This window comes from Dermacentor albipictus, chromosome 9 (assembly GCF_038994185.2).
Source record: "Dermacentor albipictus isolate Rhodes 1998 colony chromosome 9, USDA_Dalb.pri_finalv2, whole genome shotgun sequence".
Lineage (NCBI taxonomy): Eukaryota > Metazoa > Arthropoda > Arachnida > Ixodida > Ixodidae > Dermacentor > Dermacentor albipictus.
In genome coordinates, this window is record NC_091829.1 from 27,497,157 (window position 1) to 27,518,964 (window position 21,808).

Consider the following 21,808-nt stretch of genomic DNA (forward strand, 5'->3'; position numbering starts at 1 on the left):
GTCACGGTAAGTTGTGCGGAGGGGGAGGGGGAAGAGGCTGATAAGGCGTCTCGCTTTTGCGTCTCTTTTAACGCACGTGTCAAGCATGCATCCTCTCACGGTTGTAAGACCGGATTCCTTGGCATTAGAGAAGGATAACCTGCTACTCCTGCTCAACTTAACTTTCTCTTTAGTGTCCTTTTCTTGGAGATCTCTCGTGCTCTGAACGCATCAATTCATTTTCCAAGCATGCCTACGCTGGCGGCTGTGGGTCGTCATTGGCGTTCCATCCATTAAGAGAAGAACAACTTAACGGTGCAGGTTCGGCGGTCCCATTAGCGGAGCTGTACGCGGAAGTGCGCGCTTTTTGTCGAGCACGCAGTACGTAATGAGAGAGGATAACATGGGCCTCATATGCGCGGACTCGGGCCATACGCGCACCACTATGCATGTATCTGCATGCAACGCGCACGCAAGCACGCATGCCTGCGGAAGCCTGTCTGTCAAGGCTATGTACCGGCGTGGAGCGATCGGCTCCAGCAGCTGAAACACGCCGAAAACAATGAGCAACGGCGTGGTAGATGACTTCGATTTGGAAATCGTGCGCCGAACGCTTCGCTCGGCACGAGGACGCGTCCGCTTATAGTGTTCCCATAGAAAACGCGTGGGTCGGTATACAGACACGGAGGAATGCAGCAGTTGTTGATTGCTCTTTCAGCGCCTTTTCTTTTTTATTACTTCATTACAATTCTTCGTGCTTAGTGAGTGCGGTGAGATATGATAGATCAGGATAGGTTCCGCCCCGGTAGCACGTACGGTGGCACGCGGTATTTTGCTACAAAGCTCATTGTTGGGCTTGTTGCTTCAGATACTTCGAAGATATACTTGGAAGCCAAAAACACTATGCTTCGAAGACAAGGACAAAGAAGAGGGGCATTTCCGCATTGAAATGTTTCTCAATGCGTTTTACTGCTGAGGCCGAGGTAGCATCTTCGATTCCCGGCTGCGGCAATCAAAAATAAACCCACAACCCTCCGCTACAGGGCTTCTCATTCTATCTATCTATCTATCTATCTATCTATCTATCTATCTATCTATCTATCTATCTATCTATCTATCTATCTATCTATCTATCTATCTATCTATCTATCTATCTATCTATCTATCTATCTATCTATCTATCTGTCTGTCTGTCTGTCTGTCTGTCTGTCTGTCTGTCTGTCTGTCTGTCTGTCTGTCTGTCTCTGTCTGTCTGTCTGTCTGTCTGTCTGTCTGTCTGTCTCTGTCTGTCTGTCTGTCAATCAATCAATCAAATCAGGATGGCGTGCAAAAGCACTTACATGCGAAACATGTATGCTAACACGGATTGCGCATTTTTAACGCAACTTCATTCGCGTAGCCAGGATTCTGGGAGGAATTCTCGGAGATACTCCCTCCCCCCACTTTTGCCTTTGCCCTTTGCTCAGCTTGCATAAATGCTTTAATTTCAATTTATTGTTTCGTGCAATGGTCACGGTTTTGTCAATTATGAAATAAATAAAGCACGTCCGATAGTCAACCTTCGAAGTGGATGAAAAAACAACTTGCCGCAAGTGGGGAACGATCAGTGGCGTAGCTAGGTCGTCTGGCACCCGGGGCCCATAGGTCTTCTGTCACCCCCCTCCCCGGGTGTAGCCGGCGGAAAGAGGGGAGTCTTCAGACGTATATGACCCCCCCCCCCCTCCCCATCACTGGCCCCTTGCACCCGGGGCCCACGGCCCCCCCCGGCCCCCCCTGTTGATACGCCACTGGGAACGATTACACAGCCTTCGAAGGTCGTGGGATCGTTCCCCACCTGCGGCGAAGTTCGCCGATTGCGGCCTTTTATTTTGTAATACGCCAGCGGCAGTGCGTCATCAGATCTCCAATTAAACGTTCCTACTACAAACGAACTTTTTCGCAAGCGAACAGATGAGACAGAGATGTAAGAAATCTAAAACAATCGCACAATGGAATCACTTCAAAGGTGGTTTCAGAACATCTTTGTGACAACAAGATACCAGGAACATGCCAGAAAGGTGAAAAATTGTGCATCAGCTTGCAGAAAATTTTCTTGGAAGGTTGTCAGAGCATGCATCTACGAGCACTGAACGGTTTCTGTCTCAAGCCTGACGTTCCAGGGCTCATCCTCCCTGTCAAAGGATGGCTTCGTTTCAAACGGTCACGGTTTTGTGACCACATCCGACTCCCGTTAAGTTTACATTTGCGGTACCGCAAGTATTGGTCGGATTATCCGAGACGTCGAATTCACAATCGGCGAGACAATGAACTAATTCAATTTTTTTTATTGCTTCAAGTAATCTGTCGTCATGAACAGAGTACTTCAAAACAATATTACGAAGGCTGCACATGTCGTCGTCATTTAACGACCCACGGAATTCTACACCATCGTGGGCGTTAAGAAAATTTTCAAGATAGAGATCGCCCAAGATACAGCGCAAGTTGTCATCAATACATTGGGACACGTTGCTGGCGAAGAGATCGCGCCCAGGATGCAGCGCAAGTTGCCATCAACACACTGGGACAGGTTGCTGGTGTCACTGCCATCGCTTAGAGAACCAGTAGCGCCGTCTGCTATATTTTTATGCGTGCTTTCAATCCTTTAGTAGCCGCTATGAGCAAAAGGGAATGCCGGTGGGTGAGGGCGGGGGCTAGAGTTAACTGAAACGACACCATTTTCGCGATCGAACTAAACGAGTTTTCCTTCCATAGCAACGTGTGACAACTCGCGAAGACTTTCCAGTGCGTTCGAATTAAGCGAAAAGTCGGATTAACCGGAATTGACTGTACTTTGGAAATGTGCAATTCCTCTTGAATTTTCTGACACCGTGGCTACCTTGCAGCTACCCCTGCGCCTAAATTTTAGCTTGAGAGCGTATGCGGAAGGTTGTACTCTATCGGGACGTCGACAAATGCTCAGCGGTTCAGAGGAAGTTTTACCTCGGGCACATTTCTAATTTGCTTATTCGAGAACATGTAAAACGCAGACATGCTTTCATCAAGCAACTGTTAAACCAACTGAACTGAATTTGTTGCCTCTAAATGAAAAATACGAATTTCATCGACTACCTGACGAACTTTCCTTTAGGGCCTCGGATTATGGGATCAGTAAAACAAACTAACAAATGTGATATATTTCATGGTGCACGATTCGCAAACGCTACAAGGACGCTTGTGCACACGAAGTCTTTGAGGCTGCTGCTATCTCAGCGAATGGTGCGTCTTGCGTCAGTACTCCCTCTTTGGCCTTCACTGAGGCAGAACTAAAGAACCGCAGTAATTCTGGGGAAACCTAATCGGTGTCTCATTCTTGTCATGCACAGCGACTTACTTTTGGTTTCTTCAGGTAATATATGCGTGTTCCTTTCTTAACAATGAACTCAGTCGTCAGTCAGCGCTGTTGTTTGCCACCCTTCTTGCCCTTCGTATTTTCGCGCTGTTCTCCTGTTGGCATATTATCACCACTTTGTAATATATCACATATATGCAACTAGGACATTTGAGAAACATTCGGAAACATTGTGACAATTTTACGTAATCTGTGAATTCGCAAATCACGTTCGTCCGCTTCAGATGCTCTGACAGACTCAGTGGCTTAGCCAGGATTTTCTTTTTCTTCCTTTCTTTTTTTTTGGGGGGGGGGTGATTAAGAGGATGGAGAGCTCGTGCTCGATAACTTTCAGGGCAAATAAAACGGTGGCAGTGCGTGGAAATTTATACTTTTATGTCAGTGACGTCACTTTGACGTACCGGCGCCGCAGTTTTCGACACCAAAGTCAGAAAGAGAAACTCTGGCCTTCAGTTTCTCTGCTCGTAACCAACTTTTTCCCGTCATACGAACGGAACCAGAGTCTTCAAGGACTCTTCACTGATCTAAACTGATCTAGTGTTGCGATCTTTATATTATTTATGTAATGGCTAGGAAAAGGGGACATTTCCTGCTAGTGCATGAGGGATCGACGTTGGGCTAGTTGGTGTTGTATATGTGCACTAGGTAAACAGCGCGTAAGACGAGGACCCGTCCAAATCCTGCCGGTGGACACGTGCAACTATATAATGCAACCACCCTGACATGACTATATTGCTCAAGGCGAACATATGAACTATGTTCCACGGCAGCAAGGTAGGTTTCAGCAGTGGACGTTCCGATGTGGTCTTCTGCCGTGTCCCCACTTACTGACAAAACGCAACAGCGGTCAACTTTGGGGATCTGGAGGGAGCCGGTGTATTCAGCCAGAAGAAGATGCGAGAGCACACTTCCCAGTTCTGTCCAGCTTGCTGTGGGTCGAGTCCCCTGGTGAACTCCTACAGTCTCCTACAGCTGGGGCCAACTGCCGGTCCATTCGGTTCGCCTGGCACTTCGAGAGATGGCTAACTGCGGTTCCTTGCTCGTGCAGAGCAAGCTCCTGCACGAACGCCGCCTTGCATCTTCCGCAATTGCAGGGAAAGATGTGAGCTCGTTTTGCAGGAAGCATGCACTATGCGAAACGAATGGTGACATGCAGACAACGCCATGTTGCAGTGGAGAAACGAACAGCGAGGTCCTATATACAATGCCTCGAACTATATCCTAAGAAGCCAACAAGCACTGACACCAAGGACAACACAGGGGAAATTACTTGTGCTGAATAAGTGAAATAATGAAACCATAAATTAATAGAAGTGAAAGTGGATGAAATAAACAACTTGCCGCAGGTGGGGAACGATCCCACAACCTTCGAAGGTTGTGAAATCGTTCCCCACCTGCGGCAAGTTGTTTTTTTTTTTTCAACCGCTTTCATTTGCATTAATTTATCGTTTATTTCATTTATTAAGCAGGTTGTGGGATCGTTACCCACCTGCGGCAAGTTGTTTTTTTTTTCAACCGCTTTCATTTGCATTAATTTATCGTTTATTTCATTTATTAAGCAGGTTGTGGGATCGTTACCCACCTGCGGCAAGTTGTTTTTTAAGCACAAGTAATTTTTCCTATGTTGTCCTTAGTGCCGGTGTTTGTTGGCTTCTTGTGATACGACTAATACAAATCGGGCCCCTCGGTAAGCCCCCTTTCTTCTCGTTTACTGCCTCGAACTATGGTCACTCGCGGCTGTTCTAACCCTCGTCAAACACGAGGAGTCGGGCCAGCACGCGTCTTCGCAGCTTCGTCGCACCTGCCGTGACGTCCCGTGACAGGAACCCGTCACCGACGCCGTTGCCCTATGTCCCGTTGGTTGTTGTGGGCCGATCGACCTGCTGCCGGCTACACCACGCTCCTTTGCCGTCGTGCGTGGCAGCACCCCTCCTCCTTTCTTTCTTTTTTTTATTCGCGAATGGTTCCGCGTGGTCTCACCCCGTGATCGTACAGCGTACCAACGCGAGGGCGAGGGCGTCCAGGTGAGCGTTGGGGGAGAGGGCCAAAAAGAAAGGACCGTGACGTCAGCGGTAATCATTCCGGCTGCGGAGAGCAAGCCAGCGGAGCGGCCCAGCCGGAGGAGGCGGCTGCTTGCGGCGAGGGAGCCAGCGATCCACGCGAGGCAGTAGCTTCTCGTGCTCGACTGGCGCACGCACACACACACGCCAGTGCGTCGGCCCGAGAAGCGGCGGCAGCGAACAGGTTTGGCAATATGGCCGCCTAGGCCGCTTCGTCGTCGGCTCTCGACAACACGGATGCGAAGCTGCCGTAACGCCGCGTTGACGCCAACGATGGTGGAGCGCTTCGTGCCGTAGTCGTCGCCCCGTTCGTCTCCACGACGAGTGGTTGCCGCAGGTCGTTCCAGACGACTCGCGGTGTTCTTGTTCGGTGTCCCTCCCCGCCGCCGCCAAAGGGGAGTGTGTGTGTGGCCGTGAGAGAGATCGCCCCCCGTGAGGGGAGTGTCCGGCGACCGCCGTCCCAGCGTGCGACGACGACCATGAATTCGTACGAGAACACCTGCCTGCGGTGCGGCCAGACCGTCTACCAGGTGGACAAGGTGGGACCGCTGAAGGATTTCACCTTCTACCACCAGGGCTGCTTCAAGTGCCTGGTGTGCGGCACCAAGCTGACCCTGAAGACGTACTTCAACAACCAGCAGAGCCAGGAGGACAAGGAGGTCTACTGTCAGAACCACGTGCCCAAGACCGGGCCCGGCCACCTGGACGGCATGTCGGTAGGCATCAAGGCGGCGCTGAGCGTGCCCCGGACCAACAACCTGGTCAACGACCAGATTCGGGGCTCCGGCAAGGGTACCTTCGACGCGGACGCGCTGGGCATCAAGTCGGCGCTGACCAAGAACCACCACCACCAGCACCACGAGCAGGAATACAAGCACGCCGTGAACAGGGCCGGTCGCTTCGACGCCAGTGCACTGCACATCACGCACGCGCTGAACGCCACAAAGGTGCACCGGGGCAAGGTCGCTTACGAGCGGAACATGGACGAGTACCTGGTGAGTTCCCGGCACGTTGGCGTTCTTTGGCGCTGTCGCTTCGTCGATGGCTTTTGCATAGTCGAACAAGTGCTCGAATCTCGTAGTTTGTCCCGGATTGAATTACGGCAGACCTCTGGATGCTATTAGGGGCATCATACGGTGGCGTATTACAAGTGAACTGGCGATTACACTGTGGGAAGCCAGGGGCAGCTGGTTCGGGTGGTCCCCATTAGCATGCAAAGCAAATGTCTGTACTAAATCGCTGGGCGAGTGTGTGGTGTATCCTCGCACGCACGCGTTCTCTTGCACTTTCACTTTGTCTGCGTTGTCGTTGTGGGACTTCGTGTCCGGCCACCGGTTGACCCGACTCCGTAGGTCTTCGTACTGCGACGACCCAACTGCTGTGCTGATGGCTACGTTACAAAGAAAGCAGTGCCGAGCAGGTTTTGAACAGCTCGCAAAGCGAACGCTGACACTGTTCAGAGAAAGTGCAAAGACGCTTGCTGCGTACCTCTTGATCGAATCGAACCGGTTATGCTCCCGCTAGTTTCTCGCTGCTCAAGAACCGTTGGGAGACATTCAACAGGTGTCGGCGAAGCTCCGCGCAGCTAAGCACTTCTAAACCGGTGGCGTAACTAGGGTGGTGTTTCCGTATCAGAGCATCGACCCCTGAGCAAACCCACCTCCGCCTTCCTTTCTTGCTTTCTCTGAGAAGTTCGCCAACTACAAGTATCATTAGAACCTTACTAAGCAGGTTAGGAGCTGTTTAGAAACAATTTTGAGTGTGAAGAGCAGGCCGATGATCCCGTCTCTTGAATTCTGATTTGCGGGCCTAACTATGTAGGGATTCTTTTGCTTTCGTTATTTATTGCTCCAGGCTATTCGAACGATAACACAACGGTAACGCGACGGCTCGCAAATCAGCCGAATAGGGCCGGTATAATGTAGCTATTTCTGTCGTTTGATTGTATGACTTCATCGTCCACCGCTCACGACCGGCCTATCATATTGTGATAACATTGTCGGGGCGCCAAAAAGTACAGTAACTGGAACAGAAGCGCTACATTATCGCGGCCTAGTCATGTCTGTTGCATACTGTGGTTGCAATTGGATTTATCTTTCATCAGCAGTGCAGTTCCGCGCGTCTGAAACGATTATCCCAGCAAGGAATAGGGTTGGGATATTTGCGAAACCGCTATTGGCGTAGGCTTTGCACCAAGGCGTTCCGAAACAAGCCCTGTCAGCGATAACATTGTGACGACATTTCAATTTTTGAACACGCCTGTCGTTGGTTCAGCGTGAAAGGCCCCTTTAAAGGGGATGCAGCATAAAACAGTAATCAGTAAAGAAAGAACAATCAAAAAGATAGAAAAAGAAATAAGAGTCGCTTAAGCGGTAAATGCGAAAGAAATCCGTTAGCCTTACGTCGGCACCTCTTTAAGGTGACAGATCCGCGATTTAAACCCTCTTCACAACATTGCAAAGTGTTGTTCAGGAGCTCACTGGGCACACGTCCTGCCTCTTGGAGGAGAGAATAGTGCAACTGGTGGGGGCCTGCTCTGTATGCAATGAAAGCATAGGGTTAATTAGCTGTGCTTGAAAATTGAAATGTAGAAAATGATGAACTAGAAATGAAATTGAAAGTGGACAAAAGGAACACACACACACACACACACACACACACACACACACACACACACACACACACACACACACACACACATATATATATATATATATATATATATATATATATATATATATATATATATATATATACCTGACCGGGGTTGTTGGAGAAATGTGGGAGAGGCCTTTGCCCTGCAGTGGGCGTAACCAGGCTGATGATGATATATATATATATATATATATATATATATATATATATATATATATATATATATATATATATATATATATATATATATAATGCTCTTCTAAGCCCTCCCATTTCCTATCTACGATGCGACCAGCTTCCCGCACTTAACACGCATACACTTTTTACCATTTTGATACTACTCTTAATTCTAACACATTAAAATAAAAGTCGCAGTCGCGCACCGCTGTCATTCCTTACGTGACCGTGCGTCACACCAGATAACAAAAAATGTAGCAAGGTCGGCGGTAAGTGTTCTTTAAACGAAAAGCGAATGTTTAACTATGTGCCATAAAGTGAACAGAGAGAACGTCCTAGTGTGAACAGCGCAAAACGTAGATGAGGCACGAGACGAGAAGACGACACCACAAGCGCTTGTGGTGTCGTATTCTCTCCTCGTGTCCCGTCTGCGTTTTGCGCTGTTCACACCAGGATGGAAAACCAACAAGCCCAAGCTGCTATTCTAGAGAGAACATGGTCTCGGGTAACTGTAATAAGAAACACGCAAAAAAAGTATTTACTGCAGCCACAAGGTTGTGCACGAATACTCCCCTCCCGTGTGCTCTTTGCTACATCGACCAACTGGTCGGTGTGCCAATGACCGTCTGGGAGAACGTGTCGACTCAATGAAGGGAAGTGTCGGGCAGCCATCTTAGCAGCGCATTGCTACCGATGGGGTTTTACGGGCCCTGTGTGATCAGTGCAAAGTACTAGGATGTTATCGGGACCAGTGTGCACGTAGCCTTTCTCCATTGATGGGATTGATGTTAATCATGTCGATAACTACAAATATTTAGGTGTAACGTTCACTGCCAACCTCTCCTGGAATTCACACGTTAATAACATTTGTTCCTCTGCTTTCAGAAAGTTGTGTTTCCTAAGACGCAACGGTCCCTATGTGGGACTAGCCGGGTGGCGCGGGGTCTCCCCTGCGTCTTCTCTGGACCTAATAGTTATTTCACTCACTCACTCACTCCTAAGACGCAAGCTTCGTAATTCACCACCAAATGTAAAACTTCTATGCTATCAATCACACATCAGACCAAAGCTAGAATATGCAAGCATAGTATGGGACCCCTACACAAATCATAACATTGATAAACTCGAAAGAATTCAAAGAAAGGCTGTTCGATTAATCTTTTCTAAATTTCGTCGTGTGGACTCTCCGTCGGAACTAATGACAGCCAATAACATAGCCCCCTTCAGTACAGAAGAAGGCAATTTCGCTTGGGCTTCCTGAATTCTCTCCTTAACCAGCAATTCGCTATTGATCCTTCCTTGTATTTATCCCCCCTATCCACAAGACATACACGACATCAACAACCAAGATCTTTAACGCCATATTTCGCAAAAAACAGATGCTTATAAATTTTCCTTTTTCCCGCACACAGTGTCTCAATGGAATTCTCTACCAGAGCGCAATCGTCTTGCCATCGTGTAGCATTGTATACATTTAGCCATTGTGTTCATTTTTGCTATTTATTGGTATCTTGATGTAAAACATGCCCGTCCTGCTTGGACCACGTTATGTGGTCTGCAGTATGTATAAATAAATAAATAAATAAATAAATAGGTGCCGCGCGGGCGAGTGCGACAGTCGGTATCTCTTCTCTCCATAGAAATCGCGTTTATTTCGCAGGGATGATGGCGGGCATATTGTGACGTTGATGTTATGCTTCTTCTGCCCCGTTTCCAGCCTTGTGGCTCACTTGATTGTCTGCTCCTCCAGTTCTTTTTCACTTTCCCGCACCTTTACCTATAACTGCGTGCGCAAAAAAAAAAAAAAGAGATTGGCTGGAAGACAGCACTTCGTCCGTTTCGTTCTGTTAGTCCTGGCACATACGCATGTAATACCGAACTTCATCATGTACCAACTGACCCAAGTCGGCATTCTTTTGCAAAACATTTCTGCGCGTTTCTCTTGGCTTTTCGGCGGTTCAGTGTTTCTTAAGGACGACGGGTTTGTGCGACCACCTGTGACTATTAAGGCAATTTCTGTAAAACCACACGCGTCAGCGAACTTGCCGCAATTTCCTTATTTCCTTCCCTCCTCTCTCTCCCTGTGATCTTTGCTTTCCCCTTTCCCATTCCCCCGATGTAGCGTAGCCAACCGGACGTTATTCTGGTTAACCTCCCTGCCTTCTTCTTTTCTCTTTCCTCCTCCCCGTATAGCGGGCTTTGCCTCGACGCTTTCATTTGCGTGAGGTGTGAGAGTCTGGTTCAAATGACGGGCCGCGCCGACGCGCTCTCTGCCTCTCGGGGCTGTGACCTTGACCAGCGCGAGCACCGGTCCGGAAGTGGTCTCGCGCGCGCACGGTCACATGCGCGACAGGAAAGAGTGCGGCGCTGGCCGCCTGTCACGTGGGACGCCGGCCGCGCTACTCGGACTTGGGGTCGTCGAATATACGTATCTGCAAGGTTGCTGTTGTTGTTGCCCAACTCGTTTGCACCTGACGCAACTCGCGACGTTCGTCGGTCGAGCTACGAAGCAGCGGTTTCTTTTCTTTCTTTCTTTTACTTCGAGCGAGCTTGTGCACATCGAGTAACCACACACACACACACACAAAAAAAAATCTCATTGGTATTCCGCTTTCGTGGTGCCGGTGGTGGTCTCTGATGGCACAGATTACGTAGCGGGTTACGGACAAGGAGGGGGCAAGGGAGAAACGTGCGGTACGTATACACGCAGCTAGCGCTAACTCTCAAAAAGTTTATTGCGAAATCTCGTGACCACCTTTATAAGACCAGTACTGCGCATGTCTCAAAATATACTATTCTGCACGTGTCGCCACTCAGGAATGTAAATTCTTTACCTGACAGTGCGATAGATGCAACTCTCAGGCATCTGTGTTCCAAGCTAGCAATATTGTCAGCTTCTACGATTGATCGCGTCAGTCGATGAGTTTTTTTTTTTTTTCCTTTCTCTCGATAACTGCGCACTTATTATGGAACAGGACTTCGCATCCACACTGTGTATATCAGTGGCGCGCAAACAGGCCCAAGTGGCAACCTTAGTCGAATCTGCGAGGGTATTCACGGTGCTCACCGGCCCATGGTGGGGCTCGGAGGCTGTGCCGCTGTGTTTCCGAAGCGCGAGGTCGAGGTTTCGATTCCATGCCGCGGCGGCCGCATTGCCACGGTAAAAAGCGCTCGTATCTCGCGCTTTTGGTGTACGCCAAAGAAGCCTGGATGGCAAAAAAATTTAAACCGACGCCTTCGCTGTGTAGATTTCGGGAAGTTTAACGTGACAATTTGATTCACGGAGCTTGAAAGCAGCACTGGCTCACTTCCCAGTCCGTTTTCTTTGTTTTAATCAGTCTTTCTTTCATTCCTTTTCTGTTACTTTCTTTCATTGTTAATGTTTGTTTGTTTGTTTGTTTGTTTGTTTGTTTGTTTGTTTGTTTGTTTGTTTGTTTGTTTGTTTGTTTGTTTGTTTACATACTGCAGCCATACGAGGGCTGTATAGCTCGGGTGGGTACAATAGAGAATTCACAATGAATGATACAGAAAATTCAAGAAAATAAACGCAGTGCATCCTACAAAATGACTGTACAGGATTACTCTACGGAGTAGGCTATTATAGATTGCACTTGTTTGTTCTCGACTAACTGCATCCGCAGTTTATCTTTAAAGGACCCGTTCGGAATCCTTATAGCAACATGGCACAGGCTCGTTCGTTGAGTTTGTCTTAGGATGTCTATTCGAGTTTTTCATGATGCTTCTCGCAGACATTTTAGCCGCATGGTGAATGCTTCGCCGCAGGGGCTTCCGAGAGCAGTAAGAGGGCTTGTTTGCTATATTTTTTTATCACTACTTTGACAGATTTCATGAACATTGTACGCTGTTTGCATAGTATACTACAGGTTTGCACGAGTAAATACTGAACAGGAAAAAGCGCTCTTTCCTGTTGGTTCTCTTACTTCCATGCAGATGGTCTCTCTACTAGCCAATTAGATGCAACATTACCAACATGCCCTTTCGGCCACCCTTGTTGCGTAGGTTTTGTTACACTGCTATCTGCGTGTATTAGTTGTTGCAATACTGTTGATTGTTTTGTTGTCTGTTTGTTTTTTAATAACTATATACAAAGACCGGTCATTCACATTTCGACTTTCGTGGCCACCTAGTACTCATTCCTGTTTACGAGAGAGAGGGAGAAATTCAATTTTGAATTTTTAAAGGGATTCTAAAGCGAAATACTGAATCACTTTAGACTGGTAAAGTATATTTTCATACCACTTTTTTTAATATCGCGGTAATAAGTTGATATTACAAGACTGGATAACAGTTGCGAAGGCACAAATGTATAAAAGTGGGGGAAAGAGAAAAAAAGGAGAGGAGCTGACAATCAAGTGAACCAGAAGGCAGAAAACGAGGCAGAAGCAGCATTAAAGAAATGAAATTACAAATTGGACACTATCGTCCACGTGAAGGTAAGACAATTTCGTTGGACAGCCATAATTGATAAGAATTATCAAAAAAATATCGCAGATATAAAAAAAAAATGTCGCCCACCGTTGTCATTCCACAGGTGCACCGAGTGTCACGTGGCATAAGAAGGGTGGCGGAAAAGGCAGGCATTGCAGAGTTTTCTTTTTCAGCAGAAAACTAATTTTCCACTATTTTCCCAGAAGTGAACAGAGAGGACAATGGCCTACGCAAGTGGTGATAAGAAACACACGCGAAAAGAAAGAAAAGATTCGTGATTGCTGCCACGCCATATTATACGTAATATCCTTCGCATGTGGTCGTTGCTACATCGGCCAAACTGCCCGCTGTCTCAACGACCGCCTAGAGGAACATGCCAATGTAATGAAGGGAAGTGTAGGCAGCCACTTAGCAGCGCATTGCGGCCGATGTAGTTGTCAGGCGTTACGTAACCAGTGCAACATACTAAGGCATTACGAGATCTGCGTGCACGCGACATGTGACTTTCTGCATCGACGGGAAAGGTGATGCGTGCGTGAGTGCGACCGTCGGTATCACTCCTCTTCGAACGAATCGCGTTTCGTTCACATGGATGATGGCGGCCGTCCTTGTAATTTCGGTGTGTCGATTTTATGCCTCTTCCGCCTCGTAGTTCACTTGGTTGTCCGATGCTCTACTTTCTCTCTTTCACGAACTTTCTAAATTCTCTAATTGTCTCAAGCCGACTTTGTGGTTAAGTATTTAGTACTTGGTTGTCCGATGCTCTACTTTCTCTCTTTCACAAACTTTCTAATCGTCTCTAATTGCCTCAAGCCGATTTTGTGGTTAAGTCTTTAGTACTTCGTATTATTCTCTATTCCTCTGATTCTTCCAAAATTTTGTTGTATTCTTGTCAGCATACCAAATGCGTCTTATAGTTCCATCGGAATCTTGGCCAATTACCCGTAGAGGTTATGAACCATCAGCATAGGGAAAACAAACAAACAAACAAACAAACAAACAAACAAACAAACAAACAAACAAACAAACAGTCTTCTGAGCTATTTCGAAGCGACGCCTTCTCTTCGCGCGGAGTGCAACCGGAGGACAGAGAGCGAGAGAGGGAGGAATAGTATAAACGAGAGGCAGGGAAGTTAATAAGGACTGAGCCCGATTGGCGACCGTGCGCTAGGGGAAGGGAAAAGGGGAGGGAAAGATTCGACGACGCAGTAACAGTTCTCAGCTCTACATCACAGACGGTCACTCACTCCGGTAGAAACCACGCGGAGGTACACGAGAGCTCGCCCTGTGCGCCGAGGTGTTCTGTTGCGAATGTTCGTTGTATCAGAACATTAGCGCCTGTATCGCTTTAATTTGCACCGGCCGGTACACTAAAAAAAAAAAAAAAAAACAAGCCGTAAGATTAGGCTCTATAACGCACTTTCACGAATTGTCGCCAGTGTTCACATTTCGCAAGGACAAGCGGAAATTTGCTGCATTGTCGACATACTGGACATTCTCTCTTCCTTGGACAATAATGTGTGATAACGGGGTGTCATTTCCTGCAGACATAAGCGTGCTAAATTGTTTCGCATTGTCACAGAAAGTGCAGGGGGAATTCTTGCAGATAACGATGAACGTGTCTTATTACTTCCGTTGCGTCCAGCCTGGATAATGTACTATAGCCATTTCGGGACCCTATCAGTAAGAGGAAAGAAGAATGTCGGTTTAGCTGTTCTGCAATAACAGTGATATATGTTTGCCACGATCTTTCGGCTAGTAAACAGATGCTTGGCAGCCGAAGAACAAACGTTGTTTTATGTCCATGTCATCTATTCGTGTTTATAACATCAAAAATGATTAGCCGTACGATTACGACGCCGTATTTGCAGGGTTGGTTTAGGTACATGTAAGCAGCAAGTTAGTTTGGAAGTCAGAGTAAGTTCAACTTTACCTTATATTTCAATCCTTTTCAGGCGGCACTTCTTTCTGTGCGTTTAAAATTTAGTTTCTCCACTTTCCTTGTAGGTTCAGAATGTAAAATCTTACTTCGGGGGCACAGGCTAACAGTTTTGAACTCTTCAGCGAGTTTTGTCAAGTTTACATAATGTCGACTCCATGCGGCGAAGTCTCTGCAGGAGCGCCGGTTATGACAGCGCAGTCGATTACCGCTGATCCGAACTCGGTTAGTTCGACTGTTCGCTTAACTCGAACGCACTGAAAAGCCCCGGCGAGAAAACATACATTGCTACGGAAGGAAAACTCGTTTCGTCCTAACTTGAAATCATGCCGCTTCGGTTATTTCGATCGCAATTGACCCGCACTGATCCCTTAATAATAATAATCCCTTCGAATATTAGATTATGCCCGAATATAAGGGGTTACTACGATAACCGAAACTTGCATTTCACTGATGCTCTTCAGCCAGAACTGGCCCTTGCGCCATCAAAATATATTAGTCATCATCGTCACATGCATTTCCCAGAGAATACAGTTGCACATATGGTACACGGTTCACTTGAAGTGCGCCCGTTAATTGCAATGCCAGCCTGGAAACGCGGCGAGCTTATTCAACAAGCTGTGGCAATCGAATGGCCTTACCAAGGCGAATATTTGCGCATTTCAGAAAATAAACAGAATCTTTCCATTTTTTTCCTCTCGACATTCGTTTTATTCGTTGCCGTTTTCCTTGATTATTACATTTCTCTTTTTTATTTTTAAGCAACAAAGTTCGATTAGAAATTGGGAGCAGATACTTTTCGGACGTTCGCTATCAGTTCGACTCGAAAGCTTCCCGACTCGAAGACGTTTATATATATATATTAATAAAACGGTTTCCTAACGGGTTTCCTGTACGTCTATAACGTACAACGGTTTCCTGTATGCGTCTATTATAGCGCAATAAAGGCTGCTGGACCGCTCTGTATATGTCTGAAGCAGTCATCCAAGCGTAATATCAGTAATGCGGCCAACTTTATCGTCCATGCCGGACGAAGCAAAAAGAAAAAAAAAATAATCCCCGCGTGCGGCGTGCAAACAGTTCTGCTCCACTGGGTCGGCGCAAAGTCACCCCCGGCTTGTGGCCGCGCCGGCCACACATGTGGTTTCGGACGGCCGCTCTTAGCGTTCAGTTTGTTCAACCTGGAAAGCAGCAGAAAGCTGGTGCTCCGTATTGAATTCGTGTTGACCTTCTGCGCATGCCTGCCTGTGTTTGTGCTTGAGGGTGTGTGATTTGTATGAACGTGGAGGGTTCGTTATTGGCTGCGGACGTACGTACTCCCCTTGAACTGTGGCCGGATGATGGTATTGATGTTGGTGACGAGGATTATGATTTCGCAGTGCCGTTTTTCGCTTGAATCGCGGTGGTGACAAATGTTCGCATAGCCAGTGTGAGATATGCGAACGTGTTACATCGTCGTAAGCCATGGCACTCAGTCTTTCTCAGTTGGCATCTCGCAGTTACCTATGTCGGTGACGATCCCGCTCCTATTTCCTATACACACGTCTCCTGCTATCTCGACCGCTGACCAGTCGAGCGTTCTTATCACGTTCTAGCCCCAGCGCTTCTGGAAGATGGACGTTCCCTGCGGTTCTGTCTGGGTAAATATACATTCGCGTTTAGTAGCAACATGCGAAATCTTATCCGGATTTCTTTTACGTAGCAGACACAGGCCTGAAACCCTTGGAAATATTTGCTCGTGTGCGTTTTCGACTTCAGGCAGCCAGCTCGGACCTCAAATAAGGATGGATGGATATATGAATAGATGTAATGAGCGTCCTCTTTGAAACTCCACGTTGCTCTAAAATCTATGCTGTATGTTCTTTGCTTTCGCGCTACCACTATACTCCAGTCGTCATTTACTATTCTCCACCGCGGGTTCATTAATATTCCTTCACTATCCACAAATCCCAGTGACTCGGGCAGGGTTGGTGCGTCCTCAGTGACCTCTGAATAGACACCGATCGAATCACTTTGAGGACCCCTGGATGTCCGTTTGCGAAACGTTGCCTTAAGCAGCGTGTGACGTCACTATAGATAGGGGCGTTGAGAGATCGCGCATTCGCCTCATCTTTGCTGTGTCTGAGGCTCCTCCTCCTCCGCACTCGACGACCCATCTTCTCGCTGTCATGTAGTCGCAACCAACAATGGTTAAACGCGCAACTCGACTCGTGTACCCGACGTGTCAGTCGGGTACACGTGCCGATCTGCGTGAGTGATAATATCGCATAGAGATAGAGATATCTGACACGTGGTGTTACCATTCCTGAGCATGCGCAGATGAGTTTTGTGTCTTCTTTCTTTTTTCGCTTCAGGGCTCCCTTCAGTTGATAGTCGGCGTTCGTGTTGTCCACTTCTCTACTCTTCTGCCCTGTCTGCACGCCTCACTTCTTTTTTGCATAATGAATCCTTACCAACTAGCTCAGCTTTCTGTCGTTCTAAGCAACATTACCGTCGTCATCGCGTCGCATTCGAAGAACACAGCGAGCCGATTCGCACTGGTGCGAGAAGTCGGCAGGTTGTCGACACTGTACGCGTGTGCTATTTAAATAATGTGTGCGGCGACTAAGATGGCTTAATGATGTTTACGAAAATCAGCGTAGCGTATAGCATAAACTTGCGCATCCATGACTCCGTGAAGAGACGCGCCGTATATATAGCACCTTGTGACGCTACGTCATTCTCGCGTAATGTTTCGCTTCGAGGAAATGTTGCTGCTTCTCGACAGAGGCCGATTCCATTTGCTCTTTCCGAGAACGAGGGTGAGGGTTCGATTACCTGTGTCGCGACTGCCATGTTCCCAGGGCGTGGAACGCGGCAGAGAGACTCAATTTTTCTTTATTGCTACCCTCGTCCGGCGATCTGGTTTTGAGAGTGGCATTATTGTCTACCAGGTCTCTCAGGTCTACCAGGTCTGTAATGAGGAGGGAAGATAACCGATGGTCATTAAGGGTTACAGACTGGATCCAAGGGAAGGGAAGCGTAGCAGGCGGCGGCAGAAAGTTAGGTGGGCGGATGAGATTAAGGAGTTTGCAGGGACGGCATGGCCACAATTAGTACACGACCGGGGTTGTTGGAGAAGTATGGGAGAGGCCTTTGCCCTGCAGTGGGCGTAACCAGGATGAGGATGACGACGACGATGATGATGATGATGATGATGTCTCTCTCAGTGCACTGCGGACGCGCTTAGCAAGAGCCTGAAAGAGCAGAGATGCGAGTTCGGTAAGACGAGCCAAGCATTCAAAGATGTATAGGATGTATTGCTGGGTGAAATACGTTTACTAGTATACGAGACTGTGGTATAACGGTTACAAACAGGGATGAGGTGGATAGGCTGGCCAACGTGTTTATAGGTGGACCTATCTTCGCCAAAGGCAGCCTTGTCATCCTCGGCAGGTTAGTTTCAACAGGCTAGTGGAGTGACGTCACGCGCGGTTGTTGTCAGTGGCGGCTAGTTGGCTGTGAAGGGAGAGACCGAAAAGGAAACGAGCGCTGTCGCTTGACGTCTCTAGGCGTGGCTTCTATTCTAAGACGAGGGGACGAGAGCGGGAGAGTGTGAAGGCGGCAGGAAAAAAAAAAGAAAGCAAAAGAAGTAAAATGCAGAATCTAGCGAAATGTCTGCAAAAAACGGCAACACTCGACGCCAGCGCGCGTAGGTCTCCGTTGCGCGCTTTCAGCTTGCGGAGAAAGTCTTCCGAGTCCGATGGCTTTTGTTGTAGCTGCCTTTGTGTCTCGTCTTTGGTTCTGTTTTTTTCACCCGGCGTCCGTAGTCAGGCTACGCCGGCTACTCGGTTGGTCGGTCGCACGCGGAAAACTGTGGGAGCGTGAAGTATGCAAATTGTCTTTGGTCCTTCCCGATAGTGGCACTGGCTTCTGAGGCGTCGGCTACTTGCGCTCGCCCGTCTATTGCTGGCACGGCGGCGTCCCGCGTCAGTGGACGTAGGTCTGTTTTTCAGGGCTCGTTAGCGCCGATGACAATTGGCGACGTGACGCGTGTGTGTGTTACAGGCTGTCTCTTCTGCACGTGCTTTTAAGCAGATGCTCAGCCGGGCGAAAGCAATGCGATTTGCATACCTCAGTGGGAACCAGTATAGGCACCACGTGGGCCTTCCTTATTTACGTCCGTGCCTCAACCTGTCAACGAACATCGTCCTAAAAAAATCGAAATCAAATTATGAGGGGGTTCACGTCCCGAGGGAACTCGCAGGCTTCGAGGGGGGCTCTCCTCATTAATTTCGACTGCCTGGGGTTCTTTTAACGTGCACCTGAATCTAAGTACACGAGTGTTTCTGCTCATCGATATGGGGCGGCAGGGGCCAGGAATAGAAACCGCAACCTCATGCTTAGCCGCAGAAAGCCAAAGCCAAATGAGCCACCGCGATGGATACTATACCTACAGAGAAATTTCGCTGGACGGACGCTGGATGGGCAGCGAAATGCAAAAATGCTTGTGTGGTAAGGTTTAGATGCATGTCTAAGAACCCCAGGTGGGACACAAGTTAATCACGTGTCCTCCCACTACGGCGTGCCTGAAAATCAGATCGTGGTTCTGGCACGTAAAACCCCATAATTAATTTAATTTATTGACTGAAAGACAAAACAAAACAAAAACCGAAAGAGAGAAGGAACAGGACAGAGCGTTAGTCATCGACTGCCAAATTTTGATCCCTTTGAACGCTGACTTAATTTAGCTAATTTTATTTTTCCCTTCATCAGGTGTATGGCAGCCAACCGGGCGGGATTAACCTCCCCGCCTTTCCTTTTCTAATTTGGGCTAGCTGTTTGTGTACACAGAAAGCTTGTAAAAGTAAAGTTACTCCTTTAGTCACTGCATAATTTTTAATGCAGTGCAATCTATTTGTTACTAATGAACAGTTACTCTGTGCCGAGCAGACTTTATCAAAGTTCATGCTGTCGCGGTTTGCTGGTGCCTTCTGACTTACGAAGGTTCACCTTGGCGTACGGGCAACCCACGCATATAGTGTTAATGAAGTGTCATGTATCAATGCGAACGTCCCTTAACCATATCATTATATCTATTCGGCGTTCCTTTAAGTACTCTTATAAAACCGAGGTCACCAAGCTCGGTTTGCAGTCAACCCCTGTTAGTGGCCTGTAAGATCCGTTTCGCATGCTGTGTAAATGAGCTTAACCACCGCGGTTACATCAACTACGGTTAAGGCCTCCCGTGGAACAAGGATTATAGTGTCGAAATTTGAAAATTTGCAGCTGCGACACAACTGGAAGAACGCGCGCGCGTGCGTGCGTGTGGAGCCTCATGTGACAATTATTCGCTCCGTTCGTGAGATGTATTTTATTTCACAGCATCACTCGTGTTCGAGCAGTCCAGATGATTTTCGTATCAATGATTTTCGTATCATGTGTTTCGTAGCACATTTCTGTGTACGTGTGTTTGTGTGTGTTCAATCGACGCCGCAAAGACTGCTGCTTCAAACGGTAGTGAGGTCGTACGGTGTTAATACTGTCTTATTACCACCGTATGAGCCTTCTGGTTCCTTTCGACCTGCGCAAACGCATGTCTGCTATTTGCTGAAAAGTTACAACGTTGTTTACCACTATTTCTCAGCTTACCATTGAGAAACAGTAAACAAAGGGACAAACGCTCAAGCTTTTGATGATATTGTGTACGTACATTGCTAACGCAAGGTCTTACAAGAAGACAACAGAGTACGCATTTGGGCTGGTTGGTTCATGATTACGAGCAATAAAAACAGCGCTAAACGACGGGACCAGTGAAGGGCCACAGACAACGGCGCTGTGTCTGTGTCCCTTCACTCGTCCCGTCGTTTAGCGCTGTTTTTATTGCTCGTAAGAAGACAACTTCTGCATCAGTCAGTGACCTGTTTTACCAGTGATCCTTCGACCTGACCGGACGGTGTTCCGGCGATCTCCCCTCTATAACGGTTCGCAAAACACAGACCCAGAACAATCATTGCCCTCGGAAGTCGACGGTCTCGGCCACACGCTCTTCAGAGGTCGCATTATTTCGACCTCGGTTCGCGTACACCGCAAGGACGAGGGCGCATGCAATCGCTTGCGGTTTAGAACGCTATTGTTCCGCACGTCCCATAACACGCAGAACTGGCAGCGCGTAGTTGCCTTTCGTGTAACCGCCGAACGCGGTATACTGGACGCCTTTGTTTTTATGCGAAGCATATTACGAGAGCTCAACCCAGATACTCAGGCGCGGCGGTGTCGCCTTCAATACCACGTGACACCGTGACGTCACGACAGAGGAGCAACGGGGCTCCAACTCGCGCCGTCGCTCGCGGCGTCGCCCCCCGCATCGGACGCGGTGAGCGTCGAGCAACGCAGCGTTCGGCGCGACAACGAAATGTGCGCCTGAGCAAGCGACGCACGCCTGAGCCGACGCCGACGACACCGGCTTTTCTGCGACACGAGCTCCTTAACGCTGTCGCGTTAAAATAAAGGCTAGTATGCTTCTCATCCTGGGCTTAACCTTAGCTAAGCCACAGCCACTTTTTTTTTTTTGTTTCTTCTTCTTCGGCGAGGCAGGGCGGAGCGAGCCCCCGTTCTTTTTGTTCGCGCCTCGTGTCGGACGCGGAAGCCGAGATCGACGGGGCACCCGATCCTTCGCCTGTCGGCGTGCCGCTGTGCAACTCCGCGCGCGGGCGCTCCTATGTGTAAACACGGGTATTCTCCACGCGCGCCGCTCTTTCGGCGGCTCGGCGAACTCGATGCAGGTGCTTGCACTCGCCCGTGCCCGCCTCCGGCCTGTTGTGCGATACGTTCTATACAGTTGCTTCGGTTAGCCGGTGTTTCGTGTCTACGCTAAAACGCCGCGAGGCGCCGAAAGGACACGTGATTACAGACCCTTACGGACGCCGTTCCCGGTGCACCATTTTATTTGTTAGAACATACGGAACAGTGGTGGCAGCGGATGCTGCACAGTGACTTGCTGGCGGACCAAGTCAGGGCTGTCCAGAAGTTCTTCATACCATAGGGCACCAACTGATGGCATTACCCGGGTAGGGCGAGCGGAAGAGGGGGGGGGGGGGTAAGATATAGGTAGTCAAGAAGTACAGATGAGTTGGTTATGGCACAGATAACCAAGAAAACAAATATAGAGCATATTTAATC

At 48.2% G+C, this 21,808-nt stretch overlaps 1 protein-coding gene across 1 annotated transcript in view; it reads left to right on the forward strand.

Annotated features, from left to right (window-relative positions):
• Positions 1 to 5,417: 5,417 nt before the first annotated feature.
• The window catches only part of Hil (peptidase hillarin), a 107,906-nt gene continuing 91,515 nt past the window's right edge, over positions 5,418 to 21,808 (forward strand). Inside the window, exon 1 of the mRNA XM_070525808.1 lies at positions 5,418 to 6,422. Coding sequence (XP_070381909.1) covers positions 5,907 to 6,422 — 516 coding nt within the window. The 5' untranslated portion in view covers positions 5,418 to 5,906. The remainder of the gene's footprint in view (positions 6,423 to 21,808) is intronic.